This window comes from Vigna radiata, chromosome 5, assembly GCF_000741045.1.
Source record: "Vigna radiata var. radiata cultivar VC1973A chromosome 5, Vradiata_ver6, whole genome shotgun sequence".
NCBI classification, from domain to species: Eukaryota; Viridiplantae; Streptophyta; class Magnoliopsida; order Fabales; family Fabaceae; genus Vigna; species Vigna radiata.
Window position 1 is genome coordinate 16,906,388 of NC_028355.1, and position 24,986 is coordinate 16,931,373.

Consider the following 24,986-nt stretch of genomic DNA (forward strand, 5'->3'; position numbering starts at 1 on the left):
AATGAGTTTGGGTACACTTATTTGAATATTTTGTAAGAAGGTCAAATTATAGAATATGAGAAGTGAGACTCAGTTATCATTCCATGAGTCAAATTTTAGGGTAAAATTAAATTTAAAATCTAGATTTAAAGATGATTTTAGAGTTTGTTGTTTGGATAATGATATTTAGGCAACATTTTTTTTATAACATTTGAATATTGATTACGTGTCAATCTATGATTGGTCGTAAATTACTTCATAATTAATAATAATAATCATAAACACTATTATAGAGTAATTTAAGACCAATCACAGATTGACACGTAATCAATGTTCAAATGTTGTCAAAAAAATGTTGTCTAAATATCATTATCTTTGTTGTTTACATTTTTTGTGTTTCTTTAATGAAGTTTGTTATTTACGCATCTTTAATGATTAAGATAAAGTAGGCCTTTCTAACATGGTTAAATTTAAAATAGAATATACAATGAAAGTCAATTTTCATCAATATTGAGTTAGTTTCATACCTAAGTCAATATCCTCTAAAAATAAGATATTAATTGACGTTTTAAAACATAGAAACTTATTCAATTATTGGAAAAAAGAGTAACAATATCAAAATTATTTTACTTGCTTAGGATATGATATTTTAGAGTAATATACCAGTCACATTTCTGATGTTTCATTTGACTCTGATCAACACAGTTTCTTAATTTTGGGATATGAACGTTTTAATGTAGACAAATTCAAAGCCAAAAGCTTAACAAATTGTGACAAAACTTGTTTTTTTATTTTATTTTATTTTATTTGGCACATAATTAAAATCTGGAAAGAATTAAGATTCGAAAGCCTATTAATCACTATTTTATAAATCAAAGCCTTAAATACGTTTTGAAAAGAAGATATTTTATAGAAAATACAGTTTCACACTAGTGCAAAAATACTGTTTAACGTTACTCATTAGACGTCGGTTTCGTGAAAAACCGACGTCTATTACTGCACGGTGGCATTATCGTAAATATATTGGAAAACTAGACGTTAGTTTCGCTGTTAGGTGACATCTATGACATCATAGACGCCGCACCGGCCAACTATCCGACGTCCAATTACCTGAGGTATGTGATAAGACAGTCAATTCGACGTCGGCTAGAAAAAGGCACCGACGTTCAAGTCACTGACAGAAAATCAAACGTCAACCGGTTCAGCTTTAGACGTCGCATAGTCGTCGGATCCCCTGAAAACCCGACGTTGACTGGGCTACAATTAATGTTGTTCACCTAATTCCTAGGCGCTTAGACGTCAGATAGTCAAACGACGACGTCTAAGGCTTGTCTGGAAGGCGGGAAGACAAAAATTCTTCAATTTAGACGTCGGCTGGGAGGGGCACCGATGTGAACTACCCTGAGAGGAAATCAAACGTCAATCTTTTCAGCTTCTTTGACATAGAATAGATGTCGAATCCCCTGAAACACCGACGTCTATAGACGTCGGTTTCTGGAGCAACCGACACCCAATTTCATTTTAAATAGACCGCAGACTCTTATCGCCATTCAGTTTCTGATCGTGTCTTCATCTCTTCTCCTTTTTCTCTGCTTCTCCTCTTCTTTTACTCGCTTGCGCACCTCTACTTTTTATCTCTTGCGGCATTGCATTGTGGTTTCTCATAACGTCATTGTCTTCGTCCTCTCCTTTTTCTCTCTTGCATCCCAGGTGCGTGGTTTTTTTTATGCTTTACCGTTTAAACTTTCTTTAGTTTTTTATCGATTATCTTGTCGTTCAATTGATTAAAATTTGGCTTTCTTTGTGTTGTGTTTTAGTGCAGTTTTGATCCTTTCTTTGGGTAACATAGTGTAACATTCTCCCTTTGCTGGTTTCCTCACAAGAAGAGTGGCGAGTTTTCTATGGCTTCTCAACCCAAAATGGAACTTGGGTCCTTATCTAGTTCTCATGTCACCGTATTTTTTTTCTTTTGCGGTTGAATAATGGGAAATAGTCATGGACTCAAGTTCGGTTTTGGGTTGAAATGTCATAGAAGATTCAAAAGACGCAAGCTTTTTTTTTGGGGAAACTAGCGAGAGGAGAGTGTTGTACTATACTATCGAAAGTCTGGATCAAAACTACACTAAAACACAACACCTTTGTTAGACGTCGGTTAGTGCATGGTCCGACGTCTATAAGGAACATAGACGACGGTTAGTGTCATTTACAACTTCTATATATTCATGTTGACGTCGGTTTAAGCATAGGTGGACGTCTATATATAGTAATTAGACATTGGTGTGAGTATAAGCAGACGTCAGTCGATATCGTTAACTAACGTCTATATAGACGTCAGTTCAGAGGAATTGTGACGTCTCGTAGACGTCACCCGTATAGACTTCGATTGTGAAAATGACGTTAAAAGTCCAAATTAACCGACATTAAATGCACTAGTGTCAATCAGTTGAATTAAATAGTATGGTAGATTTTTTTAGATAATTAATTATAAGTCTGAGGATGAAAGCTTTAAACAATAAATAATCTTCTATATAATCCATTATTTTCTCATTTATCATTAGTGAGAATTATATCAATGACTTATTCGGGTTAATTGATTACTGTGATTAATATTATGGAGTGAAAATTTGAGCTTTTTTGGTTTCTACAATTGGACGTAATATACTTTTTATCAATCAATTCCATTAAATACTTTTTATATTAATGTTTTTAATTAAAATTTAATATTCTTATTTAAATCAAATTTGAGAATGTACTTTTGAAATTAAATACATTGGACTTCAAGTAACCAATGGCCTTTATCATTGAAAACTAAACAAAAATCCCTCTTTCTACAACCGTAATAATAAGGTAATAAAAGAAAGAATTTAGACTAAAGAGTAGAATTTTCTTGAGATACTTAGTATTAAGTGTAGTTGGAGTTTTAATTCGTGATTATTCTTAAGTCGATCTTAGAAAGGAATTTCATGATGTTTTAATGTGTGATTATATTAGGTTATATCTGACCGATGTATTATGTTCTTCCTGTTTTACCTTTATTATCTTGAGAGTTATTTATTTTCTTGCTTTTTCATTCTTTTGGGGTGTCTCTATCAACTTTGATTCGTTATGAAAATATTAAGAGAATTAAATATATTTTTAGCTTTTTAATTTTTAGTATTTTTTTAAAATTTAAATCAACGTAGTTATGTATTTTAGAATACCGTGAATTTAATTATTTTAATTGACTTTAAATTAATAATTCAAATATTATAATAAAATACATTAAAAATATTAAATAAACTCAAGAAAATTTATTTTTTAAAAAATAAATCTACATATTTATAAAAAATCAAATTGAATGAAAATTTTAAAAAACAACTAATTCAATTTTCGTTGAAATTAAGGAATCACATATGGTATCAGTTAGAAATTAGGTTTTTGTTTGGCCCTCTTTTCGGCGTTTCTTGCTCCTTTGGTGCATATTGCTTCTTCGGTGCAACCTGCTCTTTCAGTGTTTCTCCTTTTTTTTTTCTGCCTCCTTCAATTTGCGATTTCTTTCTATGGCGATCACTCAAACGACCAGTCTTCCACCCAAAGATCACACACAAGATCCCTCGCATCCTCTGTTTTTACATCACAGTGATGATCCTGGGATAATCGGAATTATATTACCTGGAGTCGTGCTATGCAAGTGGCGCTTTCGGTGAAAAACAAGTTACCCTTGATTGATGGAACCCTAGCTCAGCCAGTGTCAACAAATTATTTCCTTTCTAACTAACAAACTAAAAACTGACAACTGTTTTGATGCCATTGCTACCAATGTCCCAGGTAAACATTTAGATCTTGAATCAAATCAATTGGCTAACCGTTGGGTTATTGATTCTGGAGCTACTTCTCCTATTTGCTGTTTTCAACATTTGTATGATTCTTATATGTCTACTTCAGATTTTCATGTTATTCTCCCTAATTCCACCAAGGTGACTGGCAGGGCATTCACAATATTAAAACGTCTGGTGATATTTTCTTGCATAATGTTCTTCACATACCCTGTTTTAGTCTTTTGTCTCTTACTTTGATTAAAGATAACAATTTTCAGTTCATTATGCAGCCTAATCAATTTCTGGAAAAGGGTCTTTTACATCAGTTTTCATGTGTAGAAAGACGTGAGCAAAATAGTGTGGTTGAACCCGAACATTTACACATTTTAAATATGGCTCGATCTTTGTATTTTCAATCAAATATTACTGTCATGGAATTCTTTTTAAATCCAAATCTGACCACAAACTCCATGCTTTTGTAGATGCTGATTACAGTTCCTGCAGAAACACCAGGAGATCAACCACGGGCTACTGCATCTTTCTTCGGGAATTCATTCATTTCCTTCAAAGCCAAAAGACAACCCATTATCAGCAAATCATCCACCGAAACAGATCTGTCTCCACTGAACTCATTTAGATTAGAAATCTGCTTATTGACTTCGACATTATCATTCCTTATGCTGCTGTATACTGTGATAACAAGGCTGCCATACACATTTCTACTAATCCTTCATACGACAAAAGGACTAAGCACTTGGAGATTGATCTCCATTACATTCGTGAGCATCTTTATATAGGAACAATCAAGTTATTCCTTGTCTTACAACTCAAACTTGAGAGTATAAGTGATGTTGAAAAGAACACGTATAATGGTCCTACAATGCTTTTTTCTAGCTTAGAAACTTATGCTTTGTTTGTGAAAAAAGAAGAAAAAGATGGTAGAAAATATAAATATGTTCGAATGAAAGGAAAGTGAGTTGGAATGAATAAAAATGAATGGAAATGTTTTACTAAATTTAATTAATGTAATAGAAAATATTAATAAATTCAAAAAATATTTTCTAATTAATTTTAATAAAAATGGGTACTAATTAAGATTTATAATTGATTAATTATCAAATAATTTATTTTTAAAATTAAAAACAATTTTTAAATCTTTTTCTTTTTTGCTGATGACGTTTCATAAAAATACATGATTTTAAAGAACAATTAATCTTTTAAATGATTTTATATTTCTATATAGTTTTAATTTATTTTATTGATATTTATTTTACAAGGAAAAAAATATTACATTATCACTATCAATCTAAGTGAAATGATTAATGCTATGTTCGTTTAAACGAATTTTACTGTAGATGCGATTTAAGAAAATGAAAATGCAGGACTTTTGCTGTTCGCTTGAAAGGAAATGAAGCTAATGGTGCGAATGGAAAAGCGAGATTGCTTACCAACTCCTATCTCTCATATTAGGAGAGATTTGAAGGAATTTGGTGTAATATTATTATATTACCATTATGGCTTTAATAATAATAATAATAATAATAAAAATAATAATAATTATAGTAAATAATAATAATAATAATTATTATTATTATAATAAAAAGTATAATAATAATACAATTTTTTTATGTTAAAAATTAATTTTTATTTTTTCTTTTCTTATAATAATTTTTAGAATTACATATAATATTAATAATTATAATTTTATATTATTTTTTTAAGAATTTTAAGGATCTTCAATTTTTACCAATTAAAATCTTCAACTTTTATTAATTATAACATTAATAATTATAATTTTATATTACTTTAATAATTAGGGGTATTTTGGTAATCTTTTATATTTTATTAATCAAACAAATTTTTTATCCGTAACATCAATCAAATCCTACACTAATTCTCATGAACTTTACTTCCAAATCCACTCTCAAATACCCACAAATCCACTCAAAAAAACAACAAAAAAATTACCTTCAAATCCACTCAAATCTATTTAAATCATCTCTTCCAAATCATCTCCTTCCCATCACTACAAAAAACACACCCTAAAAGTTTTAAGATCTTATTAAATAAAAAATGAAATAAAATACTTTGGGAGTGATGCATGTTGTTATGTTCTTATGTGATACAATTAATTTACATATAATTGTAAAACGCAATTAATTGATTTTACAATCTCAACTTTATTAAAACTTTGAATTATTATAATTAGAAATTAATTATATTAGATAATAAAATTGTATTAATAATTTATAATATTGTAACTGTTACCAGATATTAAATTCTTTTTATGAAATTTGTAAATTACTCTTAAATCACTTAATGAATTTTAAAAATCAATAAAATGATTTATTTTTAAAAACTAATATTTTTTAATTTTTAAACTTAAATGCAAAATTAGAATTAGTTCATATTTTAAATTTTAATATATTTTAGTTTTTCAATTTAAAAAATAATAAATATAATTTAAAAACATAAATAAATTTTTATTTTACCACAAAATTTAGAAATTAAAAATATATTTAATTTTATTCATAAAAAGAAACTGATTGAAATTCTTGTTTAGTGTTGGTCTTGGTAATTTTCTTAACGGTTTTTCATAGTTTGGAAAAAGAAATTGACAATATGAAAAGGCACCTTCCTGAATTCATAATGAGAAGAAGTCATTCAGATGCCATATTGAGAAAATAAATATTTATGTTTGAAAATAATGGATTAGATGCACTTAGTTAACTCATATGCCAAGGAGAATGATATTTTAATAAAAAAAATTTAATAATTTCTTTATAATAGATTATAGGTTTAAATCCTGTTTTGATCTTCAGTTTAGTCTCTTTTTTTAAAAATGTCAATCTTTATTATCTATGATATGAAAAATATATCAAATCAGTCCTATCCGTTAACAAATAACAAGTTTTTCATTAAGTGATTTATTGTTCATAACACCTTCCGTTGTCCTATCCATTAACAAATGACAAGTTTTTCATTGAGTGATTTGTTGTTCATAATACCTTCCGTTAACAAATCACAAAATATTGAATACCTAGATATAATATTGAATACCTAGATATGAAAACTTGTGATTTGTTGTTCATTAAGTGCTGTCTGAGGACTGATTTGATAAAGATTAAAGGTTGACATTTTAAAAAACGGAAACTAAACTGAACATCAAAACTTAACTTAGGAACTAAAAAAGAATTTGAACCTAGATTATATATTATTATTTTATTAATTTATGGATTATATGTTGTTATATAAGTGGTTGTGAATAAGTTGTTAAAAATACATTTTCTTCTTATATCAAGTGCTATACCATATTTAATGTCATTATTAATTTTGTTAAGTACTTATTTGCAATTAAATTTAACTTAAAAAGTAAAGAAAAAAAAAATGGAGGGACTTTTTTCAGCGGTATCTAATAATTAAGATATTGGTCCACCGTACAGCTCTTAAATCCACGTCCACCATAGAAGCATATTAACCTAAAGAGTTATCTCTCTCTCAGATTGATAATTAAAATGAAGTTATTCCACATAACTTAATAGCATTGGACACTGCAATTTTCGTAGTTTACCTCTTCCTCTCCGGCTGCTATGGTGGTTCTTACTCGCTGTAAAATCCAAACAAGCTTGGCGGGAAAAGACGCCATTGAAGAAGGTCTAAGTCAGAGTAAGCTCCGATCTCAGTTCCTGCTAGTCCTGCATAGTTTGTACCAACACGCGCAAGGTATATAATAATAATAATAATCATATACTCACTACCTTCAACCAATTTTCTGCCGATTAACGTTTCATTTAATTAAATAATATATAAATATCTTAATATTCTCCGTTATATATGTGTGTGTTTCATTTTCACTAACTGTTGAACTCGCAAATCCGGTGACGGATCCTCTGTATACAAACTCTCCTCCAACGAGGGAAGAGGTATTATCAACATTCGTAGCATCATTTCATTTTTGTTTTTAAATTCTGATTCATTTGTCGGTTCAATCGCATGAACCTCATTATAGATCAGGATATTGGCGTTCCATCCAAAGGCAGATATAGAGAACCTTGAAGAGTTGCTACAGGAAGAAGATTTTGTTTATGAATATGGAGTTAGGTAGCTGATTCATTAATTCGCTTCTTCTAGAGTTCGTGAATTTTGAATCGTTAGTTTTGTTATTCCGATCTGATTCGTTAACTTGTTAATTTTGAATCGTGGAAAGGAGAACAAAGACGGTTTCCAGTGTTGATTTCGAAATTGAAGGAAAGCGATATACGGAGAGAAAGGCATGCATTTATTTTTCTTCACAGTTCGTACAGTGACAAAGAAGCGGTGCGTCCATTGCTTGGTACTACTACTATACCTCTTCTCTGCTCCACTCAATCGGTTATTTTTCACTCGCTTTTGTTTGTACTGTTCTGCTGTGTGATAATTTGATTTCATTGGATTATAGTAACTGATTTTCTTAGGCGCATGCGTGGCGATGTTAGGTAGCAATTTGGGTTGATTTTCGTTACCATGGAGACGTGCAACCAAAACAACCATTTATCTCCATGTAGTATTTGCTTTGCTATGCTATTTATTGAGCTTGTTACAGCACAGTCTTATTTATGCAAACAAAATGTTTAAATAAGAGAAAAAATTTCCATAATTTTCTAAAAAAAATTAATTATCAACCAAGTCAGATAAATAAAAATATAAAAAAAAATGGATTATATGTCTATTCCTCATCTATTTTATTTCAAATCACGTAATTTATTGGGAGAAGGAGTGAAGGAGAGGAGAACAGGGAACGAGAGAAAAAAAATTGGCTTACTCTTTTTTAATTCTCACAGTCGATATTTTTACGTATTTCTAAACAATACTTTTAATAACAAATATATACAAAACAATCAGATATTGTAAAAAAAGGTAAGATTCTATTTCCCTTTTCCCCTACTTTTAATTGAAACTCCTAGAAGCATTTCTCTTTTTCTTAAATATGGACCCTATTCTTTTGTATCTATTAGCCACTTTATACTTTTATTCATCTGATTATTTATCGGTAATCTGTAACTCAAACTTTTTTGGATTGCGGTTCAGTTTTAATTTTTTTAACTATGCTTACTCATCTACACATTTAAAAGTGATGGTAACAAAGTTAAATGAATTGGGGAGGAGCCAACTTTCATATTTGAGGAGTCATAGCAACCAAACTTTTTAATCCTCTTCATATTATACTAGTTGGGAGACATGTATGTGTCTGCTTATCAATGTATATTTTCTTTTAAATATATTGAAAGGATAAGGAGAATAAGGAACATTAGTGGTTTAAACCTAAAGAAAGGCTAAGAAAAAAAAAACGTTAAAGTGCAGAATTAAAAGATATAGAAAGGAAAGAGAGAGATTTATGGAGATATAATATACAGTTGAAGTGTATTTTAGTAATAAAAAATTGTAAACCAAGATTTTCTAGAACTTATTATTACAAGATAGACAACTTGTGCCTGATTTTTCAACAATTTTTACTCATAATAATTATTATGATTGAAGTTCCTTTTATTATGCGCGCAACTTCTTTAAAAAAAAAAAGAAGAAGTAATCACTTGTTTCAGTTTTTCAGAATAAACATGAAAAACGCAAAAACACGCATCACTGTTTTGAACAGTTTCTAACATAATCAACTGTTTTATAATGATTTTGTCAACAAACATATATGTAGTAACTTAAGATTTTTTTAAATCTCTAAAAAATAATTAATAAACTATTTTATATTAGGATTACTTCTCTTTTAATCTATAATTGGCCTAGGGGGATGATGTCTAGTATAATTAAATGGTAAGCAATTTTCATAAAAAAAAAGGTAAATAAGTTTTAAGAAAGTGAAAACTAAATGTAAGCATCGGCTTTATTGGATTTGGTGAGCTTGTCATTTTATATAATAGTTTAATTATTTTCTTATTATAATAATAATAATAATAATAATAATAATAATAATAATAATAATAATAATGTAATAAATAGAGACAAATAGAAGGAGAAATTAACTGAGTATTATATATTATATGATTTTATATTTCAAAGAATAATTTCACTCTTCAAAATTTTCCTTCTGAAATATATATATATATATATATATATTTTATTAGGTGCGGGACAGAATTGATCCAGGTTTACCTTCACACAATTTGATTCACCTTATTCAATTCCAACCTTCTTACCCTGTACTTTACTTATTCTCAATGATAAGATTCTATTGTATATACTGTACATTGAACATTTTCAAATTAAATCTGGCTCTGTACCTGAACAATATATAGACATCTATCCAAATTAGTCAATTTAGTTACCAGTTTTAGGTTTTGTGAATTTTTAATGCTAACATGGAATTGATTTGCTTGGATTTTGGGAACTATAGGTGCGAAAGATCCCCTGGAAATTCCAAGTGCAAAGGCAAGCCTGGTATACAGAAAGTTTCACTGTTTAGATAATTTCAAGGTATGAACCTGTATTGTTTGGTCACTTCGGTGAGAAATTTAAACTTGTCACTCTGTGATCATCCGTTACCTCTTTAATAAGAATGGATTTAACAGTTGGTTGAAACCTGCAACCTTCCGACGATTTAAACGAACAAAAATGATAGAGGCAATTTCAATAATAATAAAAATGACATGGAGCACTTGATAGTGGAGATTTTAGATTGGAGAGGATCCAATAATTTAAAATCCATTGTAAGAAGATCCATATATTCCGAGTGTAGCCTCTTAAGTTGGATGTGATATTGAGAACTCCAAGGTGTTTGGTTATGGTATGCTTGGAAATAAGTTTTGAAGGGAAATGCTTGTTTTGACATGCAGAAGCTGGAATGAGATACTAAATAAAGAGATTTTAAATGAAACAATCAGGTGCCTGTAGAATTAGAAACCACGTTGCTCTGGCTCAAATTTCTTGTACCACTTGTAAGGTGGTCAATTTTTTATCTACACCTATAAAATATATATATATATATATATATATATATATATATATATATATATATATATATATATATATATATATNATATATATATATATATATATATATTTTATTAGGTGCGGGACAGAATTGATCCAGGTTTACCTTCACACAATTTGATTCACCTTATTCAATTCCAACCTTCTTACCCTGTACTTTACTTATTCTCAATGATAAGATTCTATTGTATATACTGTACATTGAACATTTTCAAATTAAATCTGGCTCTGTACCTGAACAATATATAGACATCTATCCAAATTAGTCAATTTAGTTACCAGTTTTAGGTTTTGTGAATTTTTAATGCTAACATGGAATTGATTTGCTTGGATTTTGGGAACTATAGGTGCGAAAGATCCCCTGGAAATTCCAAGTGCAAAGGCAAGCCTGGTATACAGAAAGTTTCACTGTTTAGATAATTTCAAGGTATGAACCTGTATTGTTTGGTCACTTCGGTGAGAAATTTAAACTTGTCACTCTGTGATCATCCGTTACCTCTTTAATAAGAATGGATTTAACAGTTGGTTGAAACCTGCAACCTTCCGACGATTTAAACGAACAAAAATGATAGAGGCAATTTCAATAATAATAAAAATGACATGGAGCACTTGATAGTGGAGATTTTAGATTGGAGAGGATCCAATAATTTAAAATCCATTGTAAGAAGATCCATATATTCCGAGTGTAGCCTCTTAAGTTGGATGTGATATTGAGAACTCCAAGGTGTTTGGTTATGGTATGCTTGGAAATAAGTTTTGAAGGGAAATGCTTGTTTTGACATGCAGAAGCTGGAATGAGATACTAAATAAAGAGATTTTAAATGAAACAATCAGGTGCCTGTAGAATTAGAAACCACGTTGCTCTGGCTCAAATTTCTTGTACCACTTGTAAGGTGGTCAATTTTTTATCTACACCTATAAAATATATATATATATATATATATATATATATATATATATATATATATATATATATATATATATATATATATATATATATATATATAGGTTTTTTTTCTTTTGCTGTGATGTTTATATATGAATTATTGTTTCTCTTAGAATGTTTATAAATTAGTGAAAAATGGAATCGAGATGTTGAGACTTGGGAAAAGACACATGTGTTGTGTTGATCTATATGAGGTAAGTTACTAGTACTACTAATATATTTCGAATGTGCATTTTCCACTACACTTGCTGGAAAACTTTATTATTGTGCATGAATCACAAGGTGGATTGACGAAGAGGTTTCATACTCAAAGCAACAGGGCAGGCAAGTTTATGTTATGCTAATGTTATAATGGATATAAAAGGTGAGTACCTGTAATTTCTTAAAAGTTTTGGAAACTCTTCATCGAGTCGCATATGCTCTTAAGTTTTAGCATAATAGTAATTGAGTCACATGTGCTATGTTTTGTTAAGTACATAAGAGGATTGCTTATTGAAAATATATGGTTTTGACTGATGATAATATCAGTCAAATTATTTCATTTTTTTACTTTAAACAACACTAATCCACAAATATGAAACCATCCAAACGTTAATATTGTTAAAAACACTATTAAAATTGAAAGACTAAACATTAACTAGTTAAAAACACTCTTCACAACTTAAAATATTAACATTGTTTTTAAAAGAGTGATAGTTTAATAATACAATTATGACAACAATTTTTAATTAAAAAAATAAGATATGAATATTTCTATTATTAGCTAATAAAGAAGAATTGAAAATAAAATAAATAGTTTTGTCAACATTTGACATTATAATATCAAGTACTTGTAAAAAAGGGATGTCGACAGAAGTTTTATCGAATCTCAAGGGGAAACATTCGAATCTTCTAGTAAAAAAAATGAAAATCCTAAACTAAAGTATTCAGCTTTAACGTTTTAATATCAGTAAAATTTCTATTTTTTTTTAACTTAAAAATCAATATATATTATTATATCACTAATAGGTTTGCTAAATGAGTTTTTTTGTTGCTGTCAAACTGTCATTTTCTTATGGTTTTTAGTGGGTTAGTCCTTGACTTACGCTAGGTTAAGATATTTCATATCCTATTTAAATAAATTTCTTTAAGCATGAGCTAAGAAAATTAAAATAAATAAACATTTTTAAAACTAAAATTAACTTATATATGAATGAATTTATCGTTTTTATTAGCTTCTCTAAAAGTTTACTTTTAATGTATGTGTAAGATACTTTCTACTTATAAAGAAACATTTTATTTTTCTATTTTTTATAATTTAAAAAAAAATCATTCAAAGAAACCTTAATTAAAATAAACTTATTAACATATAATTATTCATGATAACTATTATTAAACATTCAAAAATAAAATATTAATTAATATAGCAATACAGTTGGTCAATAAATTAGTATAAAATACGTTTAGAGTTGACTAAGTGCACTTGGAAGAGCTTAACACACTCAAACAAATTGACTAAATGTGTGATAAATATATTGTTTATGTTTAGTATATTAAATATAATATTTGCTTATGTTATCTCTTTACATATTTAATAAGAAAAATTTTATGCTTTTTCTATTACTTTTTTTACAATTATAGAAAAAGAGAAATTAATTATATATTTTTTTTTGGTAGGATTTTTAGGAAAAGAAAAAGTTAGGAAAAAGAAAACATGGAAGAAGAAAATGTAGCTCAACCACAACATAATTCTTTGTTTAACGACAACGACTTCATGTTCAATAAGCCTTTTCCTTAAGCAGCCAAAACATGGATGAGAGAGCAATGCATTTTGAATGAAGTAGTAAAGTCTAGACCCAACAATATTCATTTGTATATGTTTGTTTTACTAGTTGAATATAAATATATGATATAGATTTTGGAATTAATTAGACTTCATTATCTTACTATCTTCTTTCATTTAAGTTCAAAAGTAAAGATTTTCCTCTTCTTTATTCCATTAATTCTTATAATGAAAAATTATATTCAAATATCTTGTAGCAAACTCTAGATATACTTTATTGAATTACAATATCTTGTTAACTCTATAAAATAAATGATTTATTGATTAACTTATCTTAATTCAAGAACTTACAAAATTTTCCAACCTCTTACAATTTGCATTAATGTATGATTGATTAAGCCACAATAAACAATACATATAAAGATTAAACATCAATGAAGAAGAATAACATAACATTGTATATAAATAAATATAATTAAAATATACAACAGAATTTGGTGATTATATCTAATCCTAACAAATATGGAGTTGAATAGCATGAAATATAAACAAAAAATGAAGAAGAAATGAAGGTAGAAGTCATGGAGGGTGTCTTTAGTGGATGGATGCCCCAATCTTATCTTCTTCTGCACTTGATTCCTTTTATTTCCGTTTTATGTTCTTATATGAGATTTCAAGTTAAAAGGTACTTGAGACAAAATTTATTGGACTTGTTGGTGATCTATAAGCGATATTCCCATGGTCTCTACTTTCAAATCTCATTTGACTATGATTAGCTCTATTTAGACCAGACTTTATATTCAAGATATGTTGCTCTTTGATTTATTATTTCACTGAGTAATTTTTTTTTTACTCAGGTTAATTCTAACTAAGCAAGAAGCCATGTTAGATTAGTTAGTTTTTCTTTTTCTTCCAACCAAATATGAATTCAAATATATTAAGCCCATATTTAACTATTTGACTTATTGAGTTAATTATTTGAGTTACAAATTAATGAGTGAATTATTTAAATATGATTTATATTTGGTTAAATTATTTTAACATATGAAATAAAAGTATTAAACCTTTAATAGAAAAAAAAACACGTGTGTAATTTTAATATTACTTTTATGATGAATTATTATTCTAATGTAATTTATTACTACATTTTAACAAAATCTGGTCATATAAAAAGTAAGATTAAAAATTTAAGAAGTTTTTTTTATTAAATTTAACGAAAAAATGTTAAGATAATATGAATGAGTTTAAAATATTGAATTTTACTTGTGAATTCAAATTTATTTATTCGAAAGTCTAATTTATTATTTAATCCAAAAAAGTTGTTGGAAGGGAAAAAACAAACAACTAATAGAGTATTGGGATAAGAGAGACACATTTCTGATAATTTTCACCCCTCACCCTCGACTACAAAATGTGTGGATATATATTAAGCCATAGACTAATCATAATCATAATCTTGAGCCTTTGATTAACCTATTATTTTTCCTTTCATCCATATTATTTGGGTCAGCTGACACATGCTAATCATCAATTTCAACATTCAATCATTACAACCCAACTGTCAAAGTCTCGTAATTATAAGAACCGTCTCCCAAACTCACTCTCAACCTAAATCCCAAACAAAAAATGGCGGAAAAAGAAGCCATTGAAGAAGCTCATAGCAAGCTTCGATTCAAGCTCCTTCGAGAAATTCGTTGGAGTAATAGACGAAGAGATGAATGTATAACAATCGACTTCACTAGTTAACTTTCTCAATCTTTCTACGTATTGCGCAACGATTCGTGTAATTGAATCTCATTCTTATTTATGATGCTTGATCAGTTCCCCCCAAGGTTCGTCATTACAGGAAAGCGGTGTCTCCTTATTATGAAAACTCTCCTCCGACGAAGGAAGAGGTACTGTCATTATTGACATTTGCAACGTCTTTTGCTCGTTTTTTTGTTTATTTCTTAATTTTCAATGTCTTCATGGTTGAATTGGCTGAAAATTATAGATGGAGATAATGGAATCGTGTCCGAAGGTGGACAGAGAGAACCTTGAAGAGTTGCTTCAGGAGGAGAACTTCTACTTGGTTATGAACTGGCACCTGAATAGTGGTGAATCTTATGAAAAAGTAGGTCACTAATCAATTTCTTAGGAGTTGAATTTTAAATCGGTATTTTTGTTAATGATTTGATTTTGTGCTTCAGGAGATGTTCGCCGACGTTGATGATTTTGTGGTATGTTACTAATTAATTCATTTTCTTGGGAGTTGTTATTCTGATTTGATGTTTTGGTTCATTGATTTGGGACTCAGGATATTATGTCGGGAAGAAGGATACCACGGGTGCCGGTGTTAATTTATAAACTAAAGGAAAGCGATAACCATAAGAAAAGGCCAGCGGTTGTTTTTCTTCACGGAATGAATAAAAACAAAGAGTTCTTGCGTCCATTGCTTAAGGTTGTTGCTGCTACAACTTATCTGTTTCGTACACCTTTATACATATATATATATATATATATATATATATATATATATATATATATGTATAACTATTTTTTCTTAAATTTAAACAACTGTTTATAATACTAAAAGTATTCACATATAAATTATCTATAATAAAACTATTTAAATTCGTAATTACTTTTTTATAAAATTTATTATATAATTTAATATTTTTTATTATTTCAATAATTATTATAATAATAATCGTTTTTATTTTTTTTACAGTATGTTGTTTTTCTTGTTTTAGGCGTATGCTTCGCGGGGATATATAGCGATTTCGGTGGATGCATGTTACCATGGAGAACGTGCCACGAACAGTAACGCCTTTAGAGATGTACGTGGTTCTTAAAAAAAACGTATGAGTTGTGTTTATTTTTTAAAATTGAAAAAATTTCTTTTAACAACACTTTTTTAACAATTTTTTGACAAGACGACTTGTGATTGGTCCGTTTTAAATATTTTTAAACATAAATTCAAATAGACCAATAAAATGATGACACGTGTCCCATTGTCAAAAAAATTATCAAAATTTGTTGTCAAAATTTGTTCGTTAAAATAATAATAGAAAAGTAAAGATTAACTATTTTAATATTTATTAAAATAAAATGGTATTATTGTAGCTTAAATTAAAATTATAAAAAACTTGTTAAAAAAATAAACTAATTTTATTAACTTTTATAATTTTATTGTGGGTAAGATTTTTATTAGTAGTAAAATATTATGTAAAAGAACTTAAAAAGAAAACTGTTTTTATAAATAGTATAGAGAATAACAAAAATTTGAACAACTATTGTCTAAGGTTGTATAAACAGGAGTTGATGTTAATCTTTTTTATAAAAATTAGACTCGTAATAGTATCTTCGAAAGATAAATATGTTTTATATTTATTATAAGTTTAATTAATAATTTGATTTTTTTTCAATCAAATTTTACATTAATTAAATATAATTAGTTTGTAGTTTTTTTATTAAATTTGAAAATTTTTAAGTGTTAAAATTTAAAAAGTGTCACAAGTAAAACTTGAGATTTCAAAATAGAAAAAAAAAATCAGATTTTAACATGTAATAATTCTCAAACAATACTAATGTTAATTTAAATAAAAATATCAAATTGAGTTTATTTAAAAAATAAAAAATTACTTTTTTAACAGAAATAAAAATTATAAAAATTAAAAGGAATCAAAATTTTAAATATAAAAATTCAATTACAAATTAAGATATTATTATATTTTAAATGCACTAGGGTGATTCCCATTCTATTGTTTTCTCATCGTTTATTTTGTCCTTACCTTTAGGTTTAGAACCCTGATGAATAAAGCAGTTTTATTTTGGGAAAAGTTTTGGCGTGAACTCATGTATTAAAATTTGAATGCTTGGTTTGAAACAACAAATTTTAAGAATTAATTTTCTTTTGAAATGATTGTAAATTTTAGGTTCTGCAACTCTAATTTTGTTGAATGTGATTGCAATTCAATTTAAAATACTCCACTATGGTACTTTTATTGTGGTAATAAAGTAATTTCATAAAATAATAATTTGAAGTTACAACATAAAGTTTGGTTAATAAATTAATACAAATAACTTTTTAAATGAGTTTCGTAATAGTTGGATTACTACGTACCTCAAATGAAATTAGTATTCCAGCGACTGTGAATGGATAATTTGAATTGAAGAATAATGGTTAGGCTTTAGGAGAACTGATTTATCTATAAAAAGATATTATTTTTATGTTTGCTGTGTTGGTCATATATATAGAGAGAAATGGACTCTCTTTTGCTTACATATTAAGATTGTGTGGAAAGTTAAAAAGAAGTTATCTATATAAAATTTAAAACTAACCATGTTTTCTTTCATGTTTTTGCGGCAACTCTACCATAAAAAAATAAAATACGCAGGCACTTACTTATTCGTGGAGTTCTGCTGAGACGGCCCCATTTATATATGAAGCGGTAATTTTTTATTGACTTTAATGATTATGCACTGTTAGCATTGCATTATTAAAATTATTGTTTTGTATTGGTTAGTTTGAGATTAGATAATAATTGTTATATTACACTTATTAGTTTGTGATTAGATCATTGAACCAAACTGTTTTATATTATAAATATAACCAATCTCCTTGTTATATTTATCAATTAACATTACCATTTTGGATGTGATAAGTTAAAACCTTCAATATTGGATTAATTCAAGATTATTTGGTTGTCCATGTGATACCATCATTCTGTGAGGGGTTATTGGCCTGTTATCGAGTGGGATTTTGGTCCAAAAAGTGTTATGATTTGTTCATTTAAAAAATAATGGTGTTTTATTTAATGTTGTAGCAGGTTAACGACTTGATGAGATTGGCAGATTATCTAACAGAAAGAGAGGATGTAGATCCTTCTAGAATAGGAATCACCGGAATATCACTTGGAGGTTGGTTGAGAGATGTTGAAAGGAACATGTTTGATATGCATGGTTCATAACTTGTATATATAATTATTGGATGATGCAGGAATTCATGCATGGTTTGCTGCAGTTGCCGATACTCGCTATTCTGTGGTTGTTCCTCTGATTGCTGTTCGGGTGACACTCAATGATTGAATCGAGCTTTTGTTTAGATAATTCTGTTTCTGAAACAACGACCTGAAAACTTATGTCCTATATGTTGCAGGCATTTCAATGGGCCATAGACAACGATAAATGGAAGGGTCAAGTTGATAGTATGGAGCCTTTGTTTGACGGTATGGAGCACATGTTTTATGATTTCATATATGAACATCTAATAAATTCTTCAAATTGACAAGGTCTTTTTTTTATATTTGGCTATTTAAAATAGATTGCCTACATAATAAATGTTCCTTAGAGTATAGAAAGCCTAAAGTAAATTTAAAAATAAAACTTTTTTATTTATTAATAAAACTATTAATATAAAAACATATCATAATTATGGAAAGTCCCAAAACAAACTTAAGAATTAAGTTATTTTACTAATAAAATAAGTTATTGTAAAAATTATTAGTCATCTATAATAATGTAATTAAATTTTAAACATATTTCACAATTATAATTTAATAGAGATATATTAATATTGAAAAAAATTATAGAATTTCCTTTTAAGGAAGATTAAAACAAGAGTTTTATCTGTTTGCCGGTCATAAACATCCGATAAAATTACATGCTGAAGTGACAAGAATGTTATTGGATGCAGTGGCTCGTCATAATTTGGGTAAAGAGCGTATGGACAAAGAAGTAGTGGAGAAGGTCAGCCGAGTTTATATGAAATCAATTCCAATTTCTGTCTCCAAATTAATTGCTTTATTCTTTGATTTATTGCTATAACAAAACATGACTGTTATTTTGAACTTTTGGAAAATGGATACTATACAAAACTGATTACATAAATTTATATTTCTGATAAGGCATTTGATCATATTTCTCCTGGTTTAACTTCCGATTTTGATGCGCCCTATTCAATTCCAGCTATAGCACCACGTCCATTGCTTATTATCAATGGTAAGACATTTTTCTTTTTCATATAAACCAGGCTACCTTATTCATACACATCTTCATGTATTCACAATTCAGATTATTAACCACACTGCTACAACCTTTGCATGTTAAACCTTTGCATCCATTCCTATTGTTTATTCAAATTAATAACTTGTAATTGAAACATTGGGAAATGTAGGTGCGGAAGATCCACAGTGTCCCGTTGAAGGCTTGGAAGTTACAAGGTCAAAGGCTATTCAGGCATACGAAGCTTTTCAGTGTGTAGATAATTTTAAGGTTGGTGAGAAAAAGATTCATTATAATAGTGACTTCCTTTATCAGAATGATTGGTAGCTTTTTCATGCAGTTTATTGCAGAAGCTGGAGTTGGACACCAATTAACCAGATTGCAAATCAAGGAATCATCTGATTGGTTTGATAGGTTTTTAAAGCCTTATAGTTGACGTGTTCGCATATTATTAACCATTATCTTTTTCTGATTCTATCTGTCATTACTAAAATCAGCTTTTTAAAGAAGCCTTAGCTAGTGTCCTCCTATGTCTTCATAGATTATAAATTTAATTAGCTTGATATAGCTCATTAATTGCATCATTCCATTGTCTATTTTAAATTATTGGGCCTCATGACATTATCTACCATCCATAATACTGTAGGACGTCGATCTATGTATTAATTTGTTTATTCAAAATAATTTATTAAAAATTTAATCAAATATAATAATTTAAATATATTGTTACATGACATAAAAATTAATATTATTCATTTAACATCTACAAAAAATGAAAGGAAAATATAATTCATTTAAGATATTTCATCTTCTTTCTACCATCATTAAAAAAAGTTTAATACATTATTTGCTCTCTTCTTATGGTGGTTTGGTTCAAAATAGTCACATTTTTTAAAAAAGTGCACTAAGGTCCTATATTTCATTAAAAATTATTCAATATCGTCTTTTTGGCAGACGACGTTAAAATAATAACGGTCCAAATGCTAGCGTGGCCAAACGTTAATGAGCTGTTAAATTAAAGCTTACGTGGCACTGTGAAGAGGTTGCACTATGTAAAAATTTAAAAATAAAATAAAATGATGTAAGGTAGGTGGTAGGTTTAAGTATGGGTTAAAGAAAACTACCCTTATCTAAGAGCGATTTCGCCATTTCTGGGTTCAACATTGTGGTGAAAGTGGTGTTCTAATCAGTGTTGTTACCATTGATGCAGAACGGAATGTGCCGCCACCAAACCTTGAGGCCACCATGCCGACATTACCATCATCAACACAGAGCTACGATTCGAAGCAGAGAAAAACAACAAAAAACCCAAAAATCAAACCTTAGCCACCATGAAACCCTAAATCGTGTCGTCAGTAATTAGGACAAAATCTCCACCATGTGTTGCCCCTAACCACCATTAAGCAAGAACTGAATCGAAATCCCCAACCTGCAAACCAGAAATTCCAACCCAAATATGAGCAAGAAAATCCCAATCGCAACACTTAGAAACTCAATTCACCCTTGCAGCAAACCATAAACATACATAATCACTACCCAAATCGCAGAAACCCTAGTTCGCAAGTAGCATCCATGGGCACCAACCTACAAATTGCATAAGCCAGAAATGTAGAAATAATGTGGAGGTGAAGCTCAATGTTAACATTCAGGTGTTTATATGTAATGTTAAATTTAGTTTCCCCTTTGGTAAAAAATGTGCAATGTGGTCGGTCCCCTTTTCAATTTAAAACTGTGTACTTTGGTCCCAAATGGATATCAGCGAAAAACACATGATAGATATCTGACTTAGTTTCCACCTCCAGTCTACCATCTTTGTCCACCTCTACTCCACCATCCACCTCCTCTCCACCATTAGTTTCCACCTCCAGTCCATCATCTTTGTCCACCTTCACTCCACCATCCACTTCCTCTCCACCATCACTTTCCACCTCCACTCCACCCCCTATTTCTACCTCAAACCCTAACCCCCAAATCCAACAATAAGAACATCGAGTAAGTAGGCTAGAGTTAGCAATGGTTACCTCATGTACATACGCTCTTCAAATCTAACCTTTAATGAATCACCACGCCATAGTGATTACAAGATCAGTTTCACCAAATTGTTAAACCCAAAAATTGCAATAAAATTCTTAAACCCTAACCCTAACCCCCAAATACCCAAAAATTCACAAGATCATCGTCAATCGAAGAAAATACCTATATTTAACACAAAATCAAATTAAACCCTAACCCCCAAATAACACAACAAGAACATTAGTAGCAGAATCAACACAATCACCAGTTTCACAACAACGAAAAACTCAGAAATGGCTTAATCAGATAAGGGTTTTTTACTTTAACCCACACTTAAACTATTTTTCGTCATTTTAATTTTTTTCTTAAATATTTACATATTAAAATAACTTGACAAAGCCACGTAAGCATCCAAATAAACACCTCAGACAAGTTTTGCCATGCTAGCTACTATGCCGTTAAGATTTTAACGTCGTCTACGAAAAGGACCATAATGAACAGTTTTTAATTAAATATGAGACCTTATAGAACTTTTTTCAAAGGTAGGATGATTTTGAACCAAATACCTAAAAGGAGGGACCAAAATATGTATTAAACCTTAAAAAAACACTTTAGTTGCTCTTCATTGAAAAATAAATTCATAACTATAAAAAAATTATACTTTAGATAAAAATATGATAGAATATTAAATAAGGCATTCTAAGTTATATATATAATTTAAATATAATAATAAAATAATATCTTTTAAATTCACTAGTACAAAAGTCATATTTTATGACGTACAAAAACAAACTATGACGTACATAGTTTTGTAATTTATAATAGATCTACATATTTCATGACGTAGCAAAAATTTACGTTATATGAGCATATTATGACACTGTCTCTAAAAGAAACAACTCTAATGAATGTGAACATAAATAATTTTACTCAATATCAATTCGAAACAATTTTTTCCAATATTCATATAAAAAAATGGACTGAGCAATTTCACACTTTCCTAATCTGCTGTTACCCAGATTTCTTTCCATTCTGATGTATCCTCCCTCTCCCCAATCAACACCCCATGAATTCCTCACAATCCAATAATTATGACCGTTTTCTGTACCATACCCAACCGCCACAACACCATGATCTAGATCTGTTCCACATCTTCCACTGAAGACACTCTGACAAATATGAAATATACTGATTAAAAAATTATGTCAACATTGCAAAACCAATTTTGTTTAAAATTGAATAGAGAGAGTGGAAGTTTTTATGTTCTAATCAAAAGCAAAAAATAAACCACATGTTTTTCACTTAGACTTTGGATCTTCCCATTCTACTTCTTTCTATGCAATAGGCACACCTTCTTTTCCCAGGTCATGAATAAAATCAGATTGGAAACTTACAGATGAATAAAGTTGAAATTCTCTTCCTCCTCCTTCAATAGGAAGGCTCACAGGCTGATTTGCAACGGTCTTTTTCAATGCTAACTCATCATAGGAATTAACATCTTCATAAGAATCAATAGAAACAACTTTGGTATTTTTCTACACATTAGCAAAATAAACAAACAAAACAAAGGAACATAAGAATTTGATTGATAACTATGTTTTAGAAGCAATTATTTTCTTAAAAGATCAAGACCAAGTTACTAACCCTATACTGGTCACATGTAGCATTAACAACATGGTAAGGGTAATCCTCCTTGGAATTGATGCCTCCATTGTTGATGATGAACTCAAATGCATAGTCCATAAGTCCTCCTCCATTGCATCGCATGTTATATCCTGTATCACAATCGTTCTGATAATGAAATCAGTTCGCCAGTCACTATCTTATTAATTCCTTCCACAGGACCAATTGCTGAAAATGACCAACAGCTCCCTACATTAAAGAAAATAGTCATTAAACAAAAATCTCAAACTAACCTTAAAAAATTACAGGTTGTTAAGACAAAGATCACTCAAGAAACTCATTAAAATATGTAGACCTATTATAACTTAGAAAACTATGTACGTTATAATTCATTTTTGTACGTGATAAAATATGATTTTTGTACTAGTGATATTTAACACTTTATTGATATTTAATGTAAGAGTCTTGTATGTATGCTATATTTTTTGACATATTTTTAATTCAATTACTATTTGAATGATTGTTAACGGATAATTAGACTCGAAGAATAATGGTTAAGATTAAGGAGTAGTAATTTGTCTGAAAAGATGTTTTTCTGTGATGTTGTCATTGCATAGAGAAATTGACTCTCTTTTGCTTACATATTGGAAAGTTAAAAAATAAGGCATATGTATAAAATTCAAAATTAACGAATTCATACGACGTGGTAATTTCTTATTAACTTAACCGATTATGCACTGACAGGATAACATCATTAAAAACTATTATTCTCTATTGGATAATAAGTATTATATTATACTTATTAGTCTATGATTAGATTACCGTATAAAAAAGTTTATATTATAGACATCACATATTTCCTTATTATTTACCCATTAACATTACGGTTTTGGATGTGATAAGTTGAAACCTTCAAAATTTATACAATCATTCGCAATCATATTTGTCAAATTTTTATTATGTAATTTACTTTATATTTTAATTTAATATTTTATTCAGTAATTTGCTGCAGTTGCTTATGCTCCCTATTCTGTGGTTATTGACAAAGAAGTGGATGAGTTTGTATGAAATGAATTTCTTTATGTTTTGATGTAATACGGCTTAAAAGATGATCGAGAATGGTTACCATGCATGTATCCCATTATTGCTAGCTATATATTCATCAACGGGGCACAATATTTCCATCTACAGCTTTGTTATTGTTATTTTGAACTTTTGGCAATGGATACTACAGATGCATAATTTTTTTATAGCCTCATTCAATTATAAATTAGCTTGCTATAATATGAACAAACCAAAATGTTTTTTCCATATCAAATATATCTTCGTAGTTTAAGATAATGCTGATCGCTATAAAACGTTACAGCAGCTACGTTAGATCCATCTTATTGTCCAAAGAGAAATTGTTCTTATTTATTCTACATACTCCATTTTGTTAGAAAAAACTATCTCTATTTGTGATTCACAGTAAATGATGAATCAGACTCATTATGGTTACAACCAATTTTCTAAGATTGGTACTGTTAATTTTAAATTTGTTATGTGTCATTTTTCTTAATCACTGTCCCTATTTAAAACGGAAATTGGAAAATACTAATTAATACAATTAGGGTAATAAATATTTAAATTAAGATAATTAGATTATTTTTTTTTAGAGAATAAGTAATTTCTTTATGTGATATAAATAAGGTGGTTTTGTATATATTATTTTTACTTTTATAGCCAATAGTTTAATTTAAGATTGTACTTTTATTAAAAAAATATATTTTACTTATAACTTATAAATTATTTTATATCTTAATTTTCATATCAAAATATTAAATCGTTATGAAATGATTTTTTATTTATAAGGAATAAATGTTTTATGTCTAAAGATAAAAATGATAAAATATACTAGTTTTTA

The 24,986-nt window shown here is 28.8% G+C and overlaps 1 protein-coding gene, 1 long non-coding RNA gene and 1 pseudogene across 11 annotated transcripts; 2 read left to right on the top strand and 1 right to left on the bottom strand.

Annotated features, from left to right (window-relative positions):
- Nucleotides 1-7,248: 7,248 nt before the first annotated feature.
- Nucleotides 7,249-10,719, top strand: LOC106760746. Of its 2 annotated transcripts, none has more exons than XR_002667816.1 (4): nucleotides 7,249-7,499; nucleotides 7,786-7,877; nucleotides 7,984-8,109; nucleotides 10,159-10,719. It is a non-coding gene; the product is annotated as an uncharacterized LOC106760746 (long non-coding RNA). The 2 variants fall into 2 exon arrangements; XR_001375661.2 differs by having other exon boundaries at nucleotides 7,250-7,699.
- A 247-nt stretch (nucleotides 10,720-10,966) lies between these two features.
- Nucleotides 10,967-20,055, top strand: LOC106760740 (putative esterase YitV). 9 transcript variants are annotated; one of them, XM_022780785.1, is made up of 16 exons: nucleotides 11,799-11,894; nucleotides 11,983-12,064; nucleotides 14,973-15,182; nucleotides 15,284-15,357; nucleotides 15,456-15,575; nucleotides 15,652-15,681; nucleotides 15,759-15,902; nucleotides 16,195-16,281; nucleotides 17,842-17,895; nucleotides 18,271-18,364; nucleotides 18,444-18,514; nucleotides 18,603-18,672; nucleotides 19,140-19,192; nucleotides 19,351-19,444; nucleotides 19,620-19,717; nucleotides 19,788-20,055. In XM_022780785.1, the coding sequence occupies exons 3-16, from the start codon at nucleotides 15,089-15,091 to the stop codon at nucleotides 19,881-19,883; spliced, it is 1,179 nt and encodes a 392-aa protein (XP_022636506.1). In that variant the 5' UTR covers nucleotides 11,799-11,894; nucleotides 11,983-12,064; nucleotides 14,973-15,088; the 3' UTR covers nucleotides 19,884-20,055. The 9 variants fall into 9 exon arrangements, with proteins under 9 accessions (XP_022636505.1, XP_022636510.1, XP_022636506.1 ...); XM_022780784.1 differs by lacking the exons at nucleotides 11,799-11,894; nucleotides 11,983-12,064 and adding an exon at nucleotides 10,967-11,181; XM_022780787.1 differs by having other exon boundaries at nucleotides 11,803-12,064; nucleotides 19,798-20,055.
- Nucleotides 20,056-20,836: 781 nt separating this feature from the next.
- LOC106760382 lies at nucleotides 20,837-23,959 on the bottom strand (annotated as a pseudogene).
- Between the last annotated feature and the right edge of the window lie 1,027 nt (nucleotides 23,960-24,986).